Source organism: Tamandua tetradactyla, chromosome 2 (genome assembly GCF_023851605.1).
Source record: "Tamandua tetradactyla isolate mTamTet1 chromosome 2, mTamTet1.pri, whole genome shotgun sequence".
Taxonomy (NCBI): Eukaryota; Metazoa; Chordata; class Mammalia; order Pilosa; family Myrmecophagidae; genus Tamandua; species Tamandua tetradactyla.
Genome location: NC_135328.1, coordinates 93,381,488 through 93,397,290, shown reverse-complemented (window position 1 = coordinate 93,397,290; position 15,803 = coordinate 93,381,488). Strand labels below are relative to the sequence as shown.

At 36.6% G+C, this 15,803-nt stretch overlaps 1 protein-coding gene across 1 annotated transcript in view; it reads left to right on the top strand.

Annotated features, from left to right (window-relative positions):
- The first annotated feature begins 3,744 nt into the window (after positions 1–3,744).
- The window catches only part of CDC37L1 (cell division cycle 37 like 1, HSP90 cochaperone), a 27,469-nt gene continuing 15,410 nt past the window's right edge, over positions 3,745–15,803 (top strand). The window contains exons 1-3 of the mRNA XM_077148274.1: positions 3,745–4,058; positions 7,955–8,236; positions 13,745–13,838. Coding sequence (XP_077004389.1) covers positions 3,927–4,058; positions 7,955–8,236; positions 13,745–13,838 — 508 coding nt within the window. The 5' untranslated portion in view covers positions 3,745–3,926. The remainder of the gene's footprint in view (positions 4,059–7,954; positions 8,237–13,744; positions 13,839–15,803) is intronic.

Sequence of the window (15,803 nt, the reverse complement as noted above, 5' to 3'; positions counted from 1 at the left end):
AACAAAAGAAAAACTAGATAAATAGGAATGCCTCAAAATCAAATGCTTCTGTGACACAAAAGACTTTGTCAAAAAGGTGAAGAGGCAGCCAACTCAATGGGAGAAAATATTTGGAAATCACATATTGGACAAAGGTTTGATTTCCTGTATACAAAGAAATCATATAACTTAACAACAAAAGAACAAACAATCCAATTATAGAATGGGCTAAAGGTATGAATAGGTATTTTTCTGAAGAACAAATACAGGTGGCTCAAAGCACATGAAGAGATGCTCGTTTTCACTGGCTATAAGGGAAATACAGATGAAGACTACAATAAGATACCACCTCACACCTATAAGAATGGCTGTATTAAACAAACAGGAAACTATAAATGTTGGAGAGTATGTGGAGAAACTGGGACACTTACGCACTGCTGGTGGGAATGTAAAATGGTGCAGCCACTATGGAAGATTGTTTGGTGGTTCCTTAGGAAATTAAATATCGAGTTGCCATGTACTACTTGGTATATACCCAGGAGAGCTGAAAGCAATGACACAAACAGACATTTGCACACTGATGTTCACAGCAGCATTATTCACAATTGCCAAAAGATGGAAACAAACCAAATGCCCATCAAGAGAGGCATGGATCAACAAAATGTGGTATATACATACAATGGAACATTATGCAGCGGTAAGACAAAATGACATCCTGAAGCACATGACAAGATGGATGTGAAGGACAAGAAGGACATAATACTGAATGAAATTAGCCAGACACAAAAGGATAGATACTGTATGATTCCACTTTTATGACCAGCATAAAGGTATAATCAGAGGCTTATAATACAGAAGATAGGGGACTTAGAGATACACAGAAGCTAGAGGTACATGAACTAATAGGTTAGTCAATAAGGTTGAACTCCAATGTAAGGGAATAGATAGGAGCAAAGGTGATTCTCTAGTGGGTCTAGAAGTAATATTACCATAGTGAAGATGAACAAGATTGAAAGGGACCTACACTGACTCACAATAGAAATATGAATGAGTTCGTGTAAGAATTACTTCAAAGATAAGATTCTTGTATAAAGAGTGTTTACATCCAGGGTACAAGGGGAAAACTGCTATTGCATGCTATGAGCTATGTTCAAAAGGACATCATCAGCACTACTACAGCAACAGCAGGCACGAGAGTCAAGAGGAGGTTTAGATTTCTTATTTGGTGACGGGGTGTTTATTGATTTTCTGTCTCTTGGGAACAATGAAATTATCTAAAATTGAGAATGTTGATGGACTGTGGACTTTGGGCACTATATATGATGTCTCATGAATGCAGGCAGCTGAAGGATGCACTGATGGAGAAGTAGATTGGGGAATGATGGTGCATACTTATGAAGGAAGGCTGTGCTGCTACAAAAAGGAACAATGTTGTGAGGCATGCAACGATGTGAATGAACAAAAACAACAATGGTATGGTCACCTTTAGAAAATGCTTATAAGAAAACAGGGGCCTAGATTGAAAGCTTTTAGAGCAGACACATTAAATCCAGAGTGGTGATTATTATTTCTGGATTTGAAAGGCTGTTTTATATATATATAACCTGGTATTTAGAGATAAGAACAAAGCTGAACAGATTGGGGTTAAAGTAATTCAGAATACAGGGTAAGGAAGACAGTGTCTATATTTTTGAACAATACATACTCTTTGAGACCAGTGGAAGAAAGGTTTATTTGATCTGGAACTAAAATTTTCTGTAGTGCATAATCTAATTCAAACTATCTGTATAGCTCATTTGAACAACTGAAACACAGGAAGCACAGAATAAGAAAGTAGTCCTTTAATCCTGTATAGATTATTGTAATGCCTGGAAACATCCTAGAGTATATTAAGCAGATAATCAAAAAGTATTGGCAAAGTCCCCTGAGGGAGGGGAGAAAGAATATGGAACTATCAAACCTTACCATCAGGGAATCCCTGATACTGTGCCAAACTTTAGTGACACCCAAATCAATAGGCCACACCCTCGATCATGAGGCTTACTCTTGTGAAGTTTATGCAGGTAGTGGAGACACTTAGACTACCTATAGGTATGCCTAAGAATTAGTTCTGGAGGGCTTTTTTTGTTGCGGCCTCTCTCTCTCAGTCTCTCTCTCTCTCTCTCTATCTCTCTCTCTCTCTCAGCCCAACTCTACAAGTGAAATCATTACCTTACCCCCTACGTGGACATGACATCCAAGGGTAAAAGTCACACTGGTGGCATGGGAGATGACTCCCAGGGATGAGCCTGGCCCCTGGTACTGTGGGATCAACAACGCCATCCTGACCAAAAGGGGGGAAAGAAGTGTAACAAATAAGGTGACACTGGCTGAGAGAGTTCAAATAGAGTTGAAAGGCTACTCTGAAGATCACTCTTATGCAAGCTTCAGTTAGACATTGCTACCTACCAATTCTGCCACAACTAAAACCATTCCTGTCAATCCTAAAGAACACCTAGGGCATTATATAAGATTCTACAAAGGTTCCATACATTAGGGTAACATTCCAGAAATCAACAACTTCCAGATGGGTCCCTGGACCAGAATATCAACTAGTTCCATCCCTCTATCCCACATTATTGACAGCCCCTTTCAACATGAAAAAGCTAGAATGGGCATACCCCAAATACCCCTAAAGAGTGGGAGAAAGATCAAAGGTGATGGTGGACTTATACAGAGAAAGTAGGGTTTAACAAACGAGAATGACTGCTGAGTCATTATATTGATATTTCTTTTAGTCTCCAGAATCTTAGAGCAGCTAAAAGTAAAAACCTAAAATTGTGGAATTGTAACCCATACCAAACTCTGAAATCTGTTCTACAATCCATTGTTGTGATTGCTTTGAAATGTATTACTTTTTTGCATATATGTTATAAGGTCAATTGTGATGATAAATGCACAGCTATATGATGATATTGTAAGCCACTGATTGTACACATCAGATGATTACATGGTATGTGAATATATTATACCAATAAAAAATAATTTTAAGAAAATTTACTTATCTGATGGATTAAAAAATGGCACCTTGTTATTTGGGTCTCTTATCATGCCTGAAAAACTTGCAAGTTCTGAAATCTGACACCCTGGGTTGGATCCTAACTTCTCCCTTTTAATGTGGAATCTAGGGCATGTCTTCTCAAAAAAAGAGGATAATGATAGCACAAATCTTTAGGATTAAACGAGATACATTGAGATATGGGAAGCTTTCCCTATACATTCGCTATTAGCGATTGTCGTCTTAATTTTTTAAACCGGTGCTCACTCCACCAGTACTTCATCTTTGGGGAGCTCTCCTCCCCACCAAGTTTTGCAGGACTGTCTCGGGGCTTGTAATGGGAAGAGAAAAAAGCTTGGCCTCACTTTTCTAAATTCTCCTACCTACCGCAACCCCGCCTCAGAACTACTGATGGATGTATTAGCGTACAGGAATGAGCTGCAGTTTTTAAGCAACACGCAAAGTGACCGACAGTCAGTCCTAGCACCTCCAGGAGCCCATGGCCCACCGTTTACACTGCAAAGGACCCTAGACAACAAGTTACTTCCCAAACATTTCACTACCCACCGCATCACTAGGCGCAAGCGTGCAGGAGCGAAAGGTTTCTGAGAACAAAGTTTTGAACAGAAAAGAGTTCCACAGCCACTCCCTATGGCCAGACCCAAGAGCTCACCTCACACGGCCCCGCCTCTCCCAGCCGGAAGTGACGCACAAGTCGAGTCCATCTCCTTCCGCCGTCCCCAGGGTGGCAAGGCCCAGCCGCCGTGGATGTGCGTCGGCGTCCGTGGCGAGCGGAGGGATTCTGGGTAGTAACGGCCTTAGCCGGCTGGGTCGGCTGGCTACGTGCGGCAGGTTTCACTACCGCCGAGGCCGTTAGCGGTGGCGGTTGTAGGGCCGGCGATAGCCGGACATGGAGCAGCCGTGGCCGCCTCCGGGACCTTGGAGCCTTCCCCAGGCCGAGAGTGAGGCAGAGGAAGAGAGTGACTTGGACGTGTCCCCCAGCTCCCCCCGTTGCCCTCAGCTGCCTGGGGGCGGCGCCCAGGTGAGAGAGGGCCAGCGTTCTGTGGGAGGGTGGGGAGGTAACCTTGCTGTCCACAAGACCCCCAGAGTTCCCAGTCTCCCTGGTCCTCTTCTGCACTCTCACCTGACCTCCGGGGTGCGTGCCTGCTGCCGTTTCCCCTATTTTAGCATTTTCTGAGGAGGCAGAGGGGTTGGCTCTGTGTTTCCCATCTCCACCTCTACGCACACCTTTTCTTTCACCTCGACTGACTGATTCGCCACCCTTGCGAGACGCTCTCCCCACCCCGCCCCGACAGCACCCAGATTTGGTGCTATAACATTGACCCTTTGTCCTCACGTGCGTGCTTTTTTTCTAAGCACTTTATCCCTTAAAAAGCTCTGATGCCTGTGCAGAGTTGACAGAATGATGGTAGTTCAGTCATTCACCGACTTTTCGACTTACGAAGATTTCAGACCCTGTGTCACCGATTTTGACATCTGAGCAAATTCTGTGAACTCTGCTTTTGATGCTAGCGTACATCTCCTATTCCTTTGACCAGTTCCCTCTTAACTGTCGTTGTTTTTAGTTATGCTTCACGTCATTCTTCGCCAATAAAAACATAATAGGCACACTCCTACCTTTTACTTCACACAGCCTTTTCAGGAACCTGATGCAACTCGATTTTCAGCCCAGGCCTTCCTTCCTCTGAAACCTATCCAAATGTAATAGACCATTATAGGATTTTTCGGGGTTCTGTCTTGGGGAATATTTACATACTGATATCGTCTTGCCCTAATTTTTCTCCTAACCAGAATGTATTTTGAAAATATTTCCCAGAATTACAGAATAAACACTAATACGTTCAGTGAGACAGATTATAGGTTTTCTGCCTTCCGGGCTTCTTGCAAAGAGGATCCTTGAGAGCGTAATAGATTTAATAGCAGTTTTTCCTCTAGACTCATTTTGCTGGATGTTAATAGGATGAGTGATTTAAACCGTTTGCTAGTGAGTGTAGGGCCTTCAATCGTACAGCCAGCTAACGGGGTTAGTTGGCTTCACACAGAGAAAAATGCTGTTTCATAACCACAGACTGTACTTCAGCCAGTCTGCCACTGGGAAAGTGCAAGGCAGTTTTTCAGGAGGGCAGAATAAGATTTGATGGGTCAGTAGTCACCCACTAATTATGGATCAGTAGTATCATCTTTTTATGCAAACGACAGCATGTAATATGTTACAGAGGGAAAGAAAATAATGCACAGCAGTTGCTGTCGTCAGTTTTAAAGGCATATGGAGGAGAAAAAAGGTCTCAAGAATTTCAGCGCATTGTGGTTGAATCACAAAAATAAGAGAAACTCTGCATTAAAATAAGATGTATGTCAGCACACTTGGAAATCGTAACTTGTGTAGGGGAATGGGGCTTTGGAAGTGTGTAGGTTTACCTTTCATTAAAAGTAATTTCCCTGATGCCATATAACTAGTTACTGGTAGAACTGAAACTACAATCCACTTCTGACTCCTGGTGCAGTGTTTTTCCCACCTCCTGCACTGCCAAGCCTGGGAAGTGCTGTAAAACTTTGATCAAATCTATCTTTGAATGGTGTTAAAATTTGCAGTGATTACTAATTCTGCATTATTTCATGTGTTTGTGACCTCCTTAAAGGGTTTATTTGTCTTGCTGGCTTTGGGACTTAAATTTTGGGATTGGAATATTTGGGAAGAATAAAAAGTTCAGGTCAATTTATAAATATTTTGTAATCTTAAGAAAAAAACTTTGGTCTAATTCTATCAAATATAGGGAACCTAGCATTTTAATGTCATATGCCATGTACAGTTCTGAGATCCTATGAGTGTCAATAAAGGCAGATTAGAATTTAGAGATCTTGAGAATTTTTGATGTTAAAATACATTAGTAGACTTTAGTAATGCCAACAGTTCTTTTCTGTTTTCACCCTGTGGTTGCCACCAAGTCCAGTCCCTGGCTGCTTGCTGATGACAGAAAAACAGTTCCTTTTTAGAATTGACATTCATTAAAATATAATCTTGTTTAATGTCCATCTAAAACCTCAATATGTTCACAGAATAAAATTGACCTAATATTTTATTTGGTCATGTGCTGGATAGTTGCTCAAATGGGCATATATTGTCTGGGTAGTCTGTGGAGAAGAATTTACACATAAATTATTTTTAGATTTCAAAAAAAATAACGTCTCTGTGTTTCACTTGAATATCTGCTCCCACATAAGTAGAAAGTTCATGCTATTTCCATTTATCCAGGTTGCTTTTTTTGATGTATCTTTGTCTTTTCTTAAAAAATAAACTTTATTACTTTTTCTTTTTTTCTCTTTTTCCTGTTCCCTTTTTAAGCATAGCTAGTAAAGTTATTTTTTATCTAAACTAAGGTAGCAAAAAATGAAAATATTTTATTTGATTAGTTAGGGACTTGGCATGTGGTACCTGGGCCCCAAACCTATGAATGAAGAAATTATCTGAATACCTAATTAGATGTCCACATTTGCTCCCTTAGAAATCTAAGTTTGTCTGAAGACTCAGTGAGGAAATAGGGACCATGCTTCAGAATTCTTTGCCACTGCCTAGTTTGTTTCATAGAGTGAAATTTATTTATTCATCTTTCATTTTTTGAATTCCATCTCCTCAAGAAGATGATAATTTAAAAAATAAATAAATGTAGTACTGTGTGAAAAACACCATGATAGAAGTAGCTGGGTAGGGAGAGAAAAAGGAGAGTGCTTAGAGGACTATGCCAGAATCTGCAAAGATGACTATGATTGATGTTACCCAAGTAGAGGGGGATTCCAAAGTTAGGCTGGGGGTCATGGGGGAAAGAAACAAATAAGGAGAAGAGTCATTGGAACTAAGTCTAGAGAGTTAATTAACAGGAGGTGAGCTCATGAAGGACCATTCCAGGCACAGAGTTTGCACTTTATCCCAAGACTAAGGAGTAAAATGATCAGAGTTGTCTTTTGGGAAAATTGCTGCAGTCTAGTAGAATGGAAATGGCTTGGGAGGAAACAACTGAAGACAGGCTGTCTGTGTTTATATAATTCAGTTGTGAAGTTATAAGACCTTAAACTAAGGCAAGGCATTAGTGATGCAGATAAGGAAACAGATCGGAGAGAAATTATTCTGAATAAGTGGTTTGAAGTTGATCTAGACTTAGTTAAGAAATCAGAGATTGTGCACGCAGCTTTTGTTTCATAGAGCAGAGAAATGTAAGGAATCAAACACCTGTCACAGTGCCTTATGTAGTACAGTTCAGTAAATTTTAAAACTAATTACTACTTTTGAGTGAAACAGAGTCACTGGGGTAGGGAATTTGGTGCCTTTTTTATTATTTTAATAATGTTGCCCATTTTGATTAGGATTAAGTTAAAGGATTTTTTTCTGATACAGTGGACTATAAATAGATATTTCCAACAAGAACTTCTCAGATAACTGAGGAGTGGGGTAATACAGAAAGAAAATAGAAACCAAGAAGATTATTGCTTCTAAATAAAATGTTCTTTGCAGTGAAGACCTTGGAAAACAAAAGGCTAAACATTCCAGTTTTCAGAATGTCAAATGGTCAAATGATGAACTTTTGTATTTAAGCTTTTGTTTTCATTGTTCTACTGTTTCAGGATTATGAAGACTATAAATCACATTTATTGAGCACTAGCTATATGCAAAACACTGCTAGTTGCTTAGCTTGTTGTTTATCAGTTTTGGGGAGAGGGATGTAAGCTAACAAAGAAGCTTAGAGTCTACTAGATAAAACAAGGCCTACAATATAAAAACGTAACTGCATACACAAAGCCAGGATACACTGTGTACTAAAAACATTGAACAAACATCCTTTGAGTATAAGTAAATTGAACTGTACTGCACACACAAACCCTTTGTCTTAATTTCTTACAAATAAAGTTTTATTTTTCATCCAGATATATAGCCATGGAATTGAACTGGCTTGCCAAAAGCAGAAAGAGTTTGTGAAAAGTTCTGTGGCATGCAAATGGAATCTCGCTGAAGCTCAGCAGAAACTTGGTAGCTTAGCCCTGCATAACTCCGAGTCCTTAGATCAGGAACATGCCAAAGCACAAACAGCAGTATCAGAACTGAGGCAACGGGAAGAAGAATGGCGACAGAAAGAAGAGGCTCTAGTACAAAGAGAGAGAATGTGTCTGTGGAACATGGATGCCATTAGCAAGGATGTTTTTAATAAGGTATGACCCTTGACAGAATAAACTGTTAGAAATGTTTGTAGCCAGTTGTGTATATTTAGTAGCAGAGCAACAGAATCTTGTAAACAGTATTCAGTTTGGACAGAGATTTGTGAAAAGTGCTTGTTAAAGAAACCAGTATGCCCAATAGTGTATAATGTGGGTAGTCCTTAGTAAGAATACATGAATGCGTGTAGCATGCTGGATATAACGAAATTCTGGAATCCGACTGCCTCAGATCTCAGCTTTGTCATGCTTTGGCTTCGTAATCTTGGGAAAGTCACTTAACATGTCTAAGCTTTAGTTTCTTCAACTATAAAAAAGAAGTAATTATAGGTACCTTAAATTTTTGGGAAAATATAAAGGTTAAATAAGGTAATATCTGAAAAGCACGTTTTGTGGGGCCTGGCGAGTGGTGAGACTCAGATGTTGGGTCCTTTCTGATGTTTCTGAAAAGCACGTTTTGTGGGGCCTGGCAAGTGGTGAGACTCAGATGTTGGGTCCTTTCTGATGTTATTGTGCTGTCAGCTTAGTATCAGTTTTGTAATACCAATGTATATAATTACTAGATTTATCAAATAAAACAAAATATTCACTGTTTATTCACCAGTGTGTATTTAGTAAATCTCAGATAGTAATCTTGACTTACTTCAGTTAGTACAGAAAGGGCCCTTTAGAAATAATTTTAACTCTTCTGTCTCTTAGTTAAATGTTACAGTATTTTTGCCAAGGAATTAATAGTTTATTAAAAACAGTGATCTGTTTCTCACTGAATTATAAGGCTTATTCTTTGGCTTTTGTATCTGAAGAAGAAATCGGCTTAAATTATAGCAAAATCAGAGCATTTATTGCCAGAACTGCACTTTAGAGCAGTGTTCTTCACACTTCGGATCATGACCAATTTAAGTGGGTTGTGAAAACAATTCAGTGCGTTCCAAGCAACTTAAAAAAAAAAAAGTAAGAGTAGGGAAGAAAATGTCCCGCATAGAAAGGGTCAGTATCTTATTGTGAAACTTGTGTTTTAAGGATGTGTGTGTGTGGGGGGGGCATGCATTAGAACACAATACAAAATGTTTCTTCACCTAAACTATAGTCAAAATGTTAGAAAGTTCTTGTTTTACAGCCAGACTCCAATTTAATTGACCAGTCTCAAATATTTGCTTATATTTTTGTACTGCTGAATAAATATTATGTACATTATAAAGCATTTACAACAATGGGATTTATAAGGATTTGATAAAAATCTAAATTGAAGTTATAAAATATTTTCTCCCGATCTTATGGGGTTATCCTTCACCCCTTACATTGGCCCCCCTTACATTGGGGACCAGTGCTTTAGAGTTCCTTTAATTCAACCACCTTATTTGGTAAATGAAGAAACTGAAGAACAAGTAGAGTGACTTGATACATAGTGATAGGTTAAATGTGAGGAATAAATTCCTGACTATGAGATTGAGAGACTAAAATAATGCAAAGAAAGTGTTGGAGTCTCCTTTATTAAGATACTTTTTAAGAATGAAATTGATAATTAATGGAAATAATAGAGAAAGGTGGCCTGGTTGAACTTTTTAAATCCCATGCTCCTTAGACTACTCAGGTTTTTAACCGTTGCTTTCCAGTGAAAACTAGAGTTTCTAAAGATTGATTTCAAAATGCCCAAGAAAGGGAGAAAATGGAGAAGCCTAATAACTTCATAAACTAATATTTTAATATGGAATCAAACAATATATATCAAAGAATAATCTATTAATGTTTATTTTGGAGAAACATAAGTCTGAAAACATGCTGTTGGGTACAGTTATTTCGGGATTCCATTTCTTCCATTATGCCAAAATGGCATAAGAAAACAGTTCATAGAATCTAGGTTTTAGCTTTATAAAAAAGGTGGGTTTTGTATATTATCCATTATTACTGTTCTCTGAACCTGAAACAGAAATGATATTAATACAGCTATGCAAAGAATAGAGTAAGCTTTCAACCATCTTTTCCCTTAATTAACCCATAATGGACATATTGTCTAAGAGGTTGGACCTTTTTTTGGTAGCCTTTTTATTATGCAATTTCAATCATAAGCAAAGAAAATAACAGTATATTGAACTACGTGTTCCATATCAACAACTACCATTATTCTACCATTCTTGTTTCATCTATACCTTTCCCTACTCCCCACCGTGTTTGATCATTGACTTTTTTTATTAGTTTTTGTTTTTAGGTAGGATTTACATGCAGATCTTTTAAGTGTATAATTTTAACAAATAGATGTACCCACATAACTCACACCTATCTAGATATATAATGTGGAGCGTTTTTTAAAAAAGTATTTAAATGTTCAGTCTGCAACCAATTAGGGCAATAGAATTCAGTAACTTCTAATTTGTAAAATAGTACTTATTTTTACTAAATTTAATCCTCAAGCTTCATGGGTAGTCCACTCGTTCTCATCTAAATCCACATTCATCATGTCCTTAACTATTTTTATTTTCTAGGTTTCTTAGCCTGTAACACTATTTGTTTCTGTCCACCTGGTATCCACTCCCACCCCCACCCTCTCCCTCTTTTTTTTTTTAGTATTTTTATTGAGAAATCTTCACTACATTCCATGCATGGTATATAATCAGTGGTTCACAAATCATCACATAGTTGTGTTTTCATCACTATGATCATTTTTTAGAACTTTTTTGCATCACTCCAGAAAAATAAAGAAAAAGAAAAAACTCATACCCTCTTTTTGACCACTAGTATTTCCAGCTACCCAATTTATTTTACCCTTTGTCTCCCCTATCATTTATTTAATTTTTTATCCATATTTTTTTTGTTGTTCACCTGTCCATACCTTGGATAAAAGGAGCATCAGACACAAGGTTTTCACAATCACATAGTCACATTGTAAAAGTTATGTCTTTATACAATCTTCTTCAAGAATCAAGACTACTGGAACACTGCTCAGTAGTTTCAGGTAACTTCCCTCCACCCACTCCAATACACCATTAACTAAAAAAGGATATCTGTCTAATGCATAAGAATAACTTCTAGGATAACCTCTCAGTTCTGTTTGAAATCTCTCAGCCACTGAAACTTTATTTTGTCTCATTTCTCTCTTCCCCCTTTTTGTCAAGAAGGCTTTCTCAATCCCTTGATGCAGGTCCCAGCTCATCCAAGGGTTTCTGTCCCATGTTGCCAGGGAGATTTATACCCCTAGGAATCATGTCCTACATGGGAGGGAGGACAGTGAGTTCACTTGCTGAGTTTAAAGAGAAAGGCCATATTTGAGCAGCAAAAGATGTTCTCTGGGGATGACTCTAAGGCCTAATTTTAAGTAGACTTAGCCTATCCTTTCCAGGAATAAGTTTCATAGAGGCTAACCCCAGGTTTGAGGGCTCGGCCTATTGATTTGATTGTCCCCACTGCTTGTAGAAATTCCCCAAATGGGGAAGTTTGATATTCCCTCATTTCTCCCTATTCCCCCAAGGGGAACTTGCAAATACTTCTTTATTCACTACCCAAATTACTCTGGGATTTATCGGGGCAGCACACTAACCTGGACAAACCAACAAAATCTTACACCCTATTCAAGATTAATAGTTAAGCACATGTGACTGGTGGCTATTATTGAACTGGATAAGTGCTCTCAATTCTCAAGCACCCAGAGAAAAAATTTGTAATTTTGAGCAAATGACTGAAACGTAAATGTGGTCCTAATTAATCTGTGGTATAAATGTAGGCTCTGTTAGAACTTAAGTGTAAAGAAGAAACCAAAAGCAGAGAAAAAACGGAAATACTTGCTTCATGACCACTGAAGTTTAGTTGAACACAGGTTCAACTAAACTGGCCATACAAGTTAAATTAGGAAATGCACTACCCAAAATATAAATTTTGTACCCAGTAAACATCTCTCCCTTTGGTTTCATGCAGAAGTTGAAGTTTTAAAATATGGACAATATCATCCATGTTCTATATTCTGATACACCTTAGTCCTGTCCAGATGAGCTTCGTTCATATCTCTACTCGCGGTCTGATAACTTTTTCTTCTCACTCACTCCGAATTGCTTTATCTAAATAATTTGCTATAGCTGTATATATATTGTTATAAAGGGTATGTCATCTTAAGTGTTATTTTATTTCTGCTTTGCATTTATGCCCCAAAACTATTTAAAAATCTTTTTTTCTTCCAGAGGGAATGGCCAAAAACAGATTTCTTTATTTTATAAAGTTCACTTACCTTCTTTTAAGCACACACAGTGGTCATGAAGCAAGTATTTCCGTTTTTTCTCTGCTTTTGGTTTCTTCTTTACACTTAAGTTCTAACAGAGCCTACATTTATACCACAGATTAATTAGGACCACATTTACGTTTCAGTCATTTGCTCAAAATTACAAATTTTTTCTCTGGGTGCTTGAGAATTGAGAGCACTTATCCAGTTCAATAATAGCCACCAGTCACATGTGCTTAACTATTAAACACTTGAAATATGGCTAATCTAAATTGAAATAGTCTGTAAATGTATATACACCAGATTTTGAAGACTTAGTACCCAAAAATGTAAAATATATTATTGTTAATTTTTTATATTGTTTTCAAGTTGAAATAATATCTTAGATATATTGGGTTAATTGAAATATTACTAAAATTAATTTCATCTGTTTTTGCTGTTTAATGTGGCTAATAGAAACATTTAAATTACATTTATGGCTCAGACTGTGTGTCTGTTGGAAATTTCTAAGTCTAAATGGCAGAGAAAAATCCTTTCATTTGCACATTATAAACTGGTAGAGAGCTAGCTTGCAGTTTTCATTTTTGTCAGTGATGATCTCAGGGTATTAATGTGATCACAGAATGTTCTGAGAAACCGTTTTGCCAATTTTTCTGGCCAGATAAAAAATTAGTCTTGGTCTGTTTCATAAATTACTTAATTAAAAATAATGCTTCCTTAATGCACATTTGTGATTGGTTTAAGAATCAATTTGTTTGGGCTTCCTAAGAAAAGTTTATTAGAAATACAGCAAAAGTCTATTTTTGTTTTATGTATGAACAGAGAATTTGAATAAATATACTTTATCCTCTATCTGCTTTGAATTTTGGAGTTCATTTCCATTAAGAACTCCAAAGATTAGAATTGCACATATCTACAGGAAAGGAATAATGCAAATTTGAATTAGGCATATAAAGGATCTTTCTATACCTCCATTTGATAGGGAAATTAAGTTTTAACAGATTAATTCACTTGTTTTTGTTTTTCTGTATGGTTTCTAGGACAGTTTTATAATTTTTCACATATGTATATGTGTTTGTGTGTGTGTGTATATGTGTGTGTGTAAATAAAATTAAACCCCAGTACAAGAAAATTCAGAAATTTTTGGTAAATAATTTAACAAATGAATTTAATGACGTAGTATGAATCTAAAACTATATCACCTTTTTATGGTTTTTATAAGAATGATTGCTAAGCATTTGGTATTATGAGAAAGACTCAATTAGAATTTAAAATCTGATTTTAATTTGTATCTTTTTTAGAGTTTTATTAATCAAGATAAAAGAAAAGAAACAGAAGATGAAGATAAATCAGAATCATTTATGCAGAAATATGAGCAAAAGATCAGACATTTTGGTAAGTCTATTACTTGTGTTCCTTCTTTTGTAATGTTTAGTACTGTGTGTGTACACAATATGAATTTATAAAAAGGGAACCAAAACCAGAATATGATAAATTGAATTTGTGTAGCTACTTCTGACACTGTTATACAGCGCTAGTTGTAGAGTTTGTTATAAGTAAAGAGATTGACAGAGTAAACCAAATTGAAGTGAAACAAAATTCAGTATGTAGTTATATAATAGTACCCTCTAAAACAGTCTTTCTTTATTCCTTACCCTTATTTCCTGACCAGTTTTTGCTCCTCCCCTCCCCCACTGCCACTACTTGATTATCTTATGGTTATAAGATTGCTGTTCATTTTTTGTAGTCTCCTGAATATGATGCTATATCATATACTTCATGTAGATATTTGAACTGTTTATTATTCGGATAAGTATAATAATAGAAATGTGTACAGACACTGAAGAAATAGTTTTTTCTACTGAAGATGAGGAGTGGGCTGGGCAAAGTAAATGAAGTAATAATAAGTGAAGGCTTCACAGAGGAGTAACATCCGAGCCAGGTTATGAGGAACAGATAGGAGTTCTCCATGTAGATCAGGGAAATAAGACAACAATGATAGCATGTATGCACAAAGGCACAGAGTCATGAAACAGCATGTGTTTCATGTGTTCTGAGAACTATAAGCAGTCTGATAGTGCTGGAGTGAAAACTCTAATGGGAAGTATTAGGAGTTACGTTTCAAAGTGTATTTTTTTAATCCCAAATAAGTAAATTTATTAAGCATGGTTTTTATTTACAGTATGTTAGTAAGCTTTTAAAATGGCATCTTGAAATATTTTTCTTATTTGGTTTTTTCCTTTCCCTATGTATTAGAATTTCAATCATATGTCATTCTTGTTAAGATGGAGGACTTTTTCCCCTTTATTATGAAATTTGTTTATAGAAGAATCATTTTTCTCAAACTTTTTATTAAAAAAAGAATATAGACTATATATTCTATGTAATTTCATTTATTTAATTCAAAAATAGTACCTAAAGATACTGTACATATTAACATTATAATAGGAAATAATGGGTAAACAGTTCTCCCCTGGAATAGTGAGAGTTGATAAATAGACTGGGATTTAGATGTCCAGGGAAATGTATAGGTGAAATAGCACATAATTATTAAAATATTTTGTGAGAATTTCAGGTAAATTGTTGGACTAGTTTAAATGACTGGATATCCTTAAGCAAAGGATTAATATGATAAATATTTATTAAATGAATATTTCTAACAAATGAATAATTCTAACAAAATCCAGTCAGGTACTATTTTTATCCCTATTTTACAGATGAGGAAACAGAAGCACAGAAATACAGTGGAACTTATCCAAGGTCCCAAAGCTAGCAAGTGGTAAAGCCAATATTCGAACCTAGGCAGTTTAGCTCTAGAGTCTTGTTTTCTTAGCCATATGATAGATTGTACTCTCCATTCGTTTACAGATTCCAAAATAACACAATAATTTCAGGTATGTTCTGTTCCATTAAGCATTTGACTGTCTTGAAGCATTTTGTTGATAAAAGTCTTCACTCTTCTCACAAAGGATTCTGTGGGCTACCTATAAAACAAACTTCTCAATTTCGTAATACTTTAGTGTGTATTTTTTAAAAGAAAGTAATGACTAGTATTTCTCAGGTAAATAAAAGCTATAATCAACCTCAAGTGTGAATTTATCTCAAGAATTAAATAGGTAGTTACAATTTTACATTTAATGAGACATTCCTCATGGCACCTACAAGAGTCAGTAACACTTTCATGTTATCCTTCCTATAAAAGAAAGCAAAATGGATAAGATTTTGGTGCCTCAGTGAGTCAAGATGCTGCCATGGAGAAGTAAATAGGAGAAGCGAAGCTCTATGGATGGTAGATTGAGTTGAAAATAATGACCTCTTCTGAAATATAAGAAAGCTAAGGCAAAATTGCTTCACAGGATT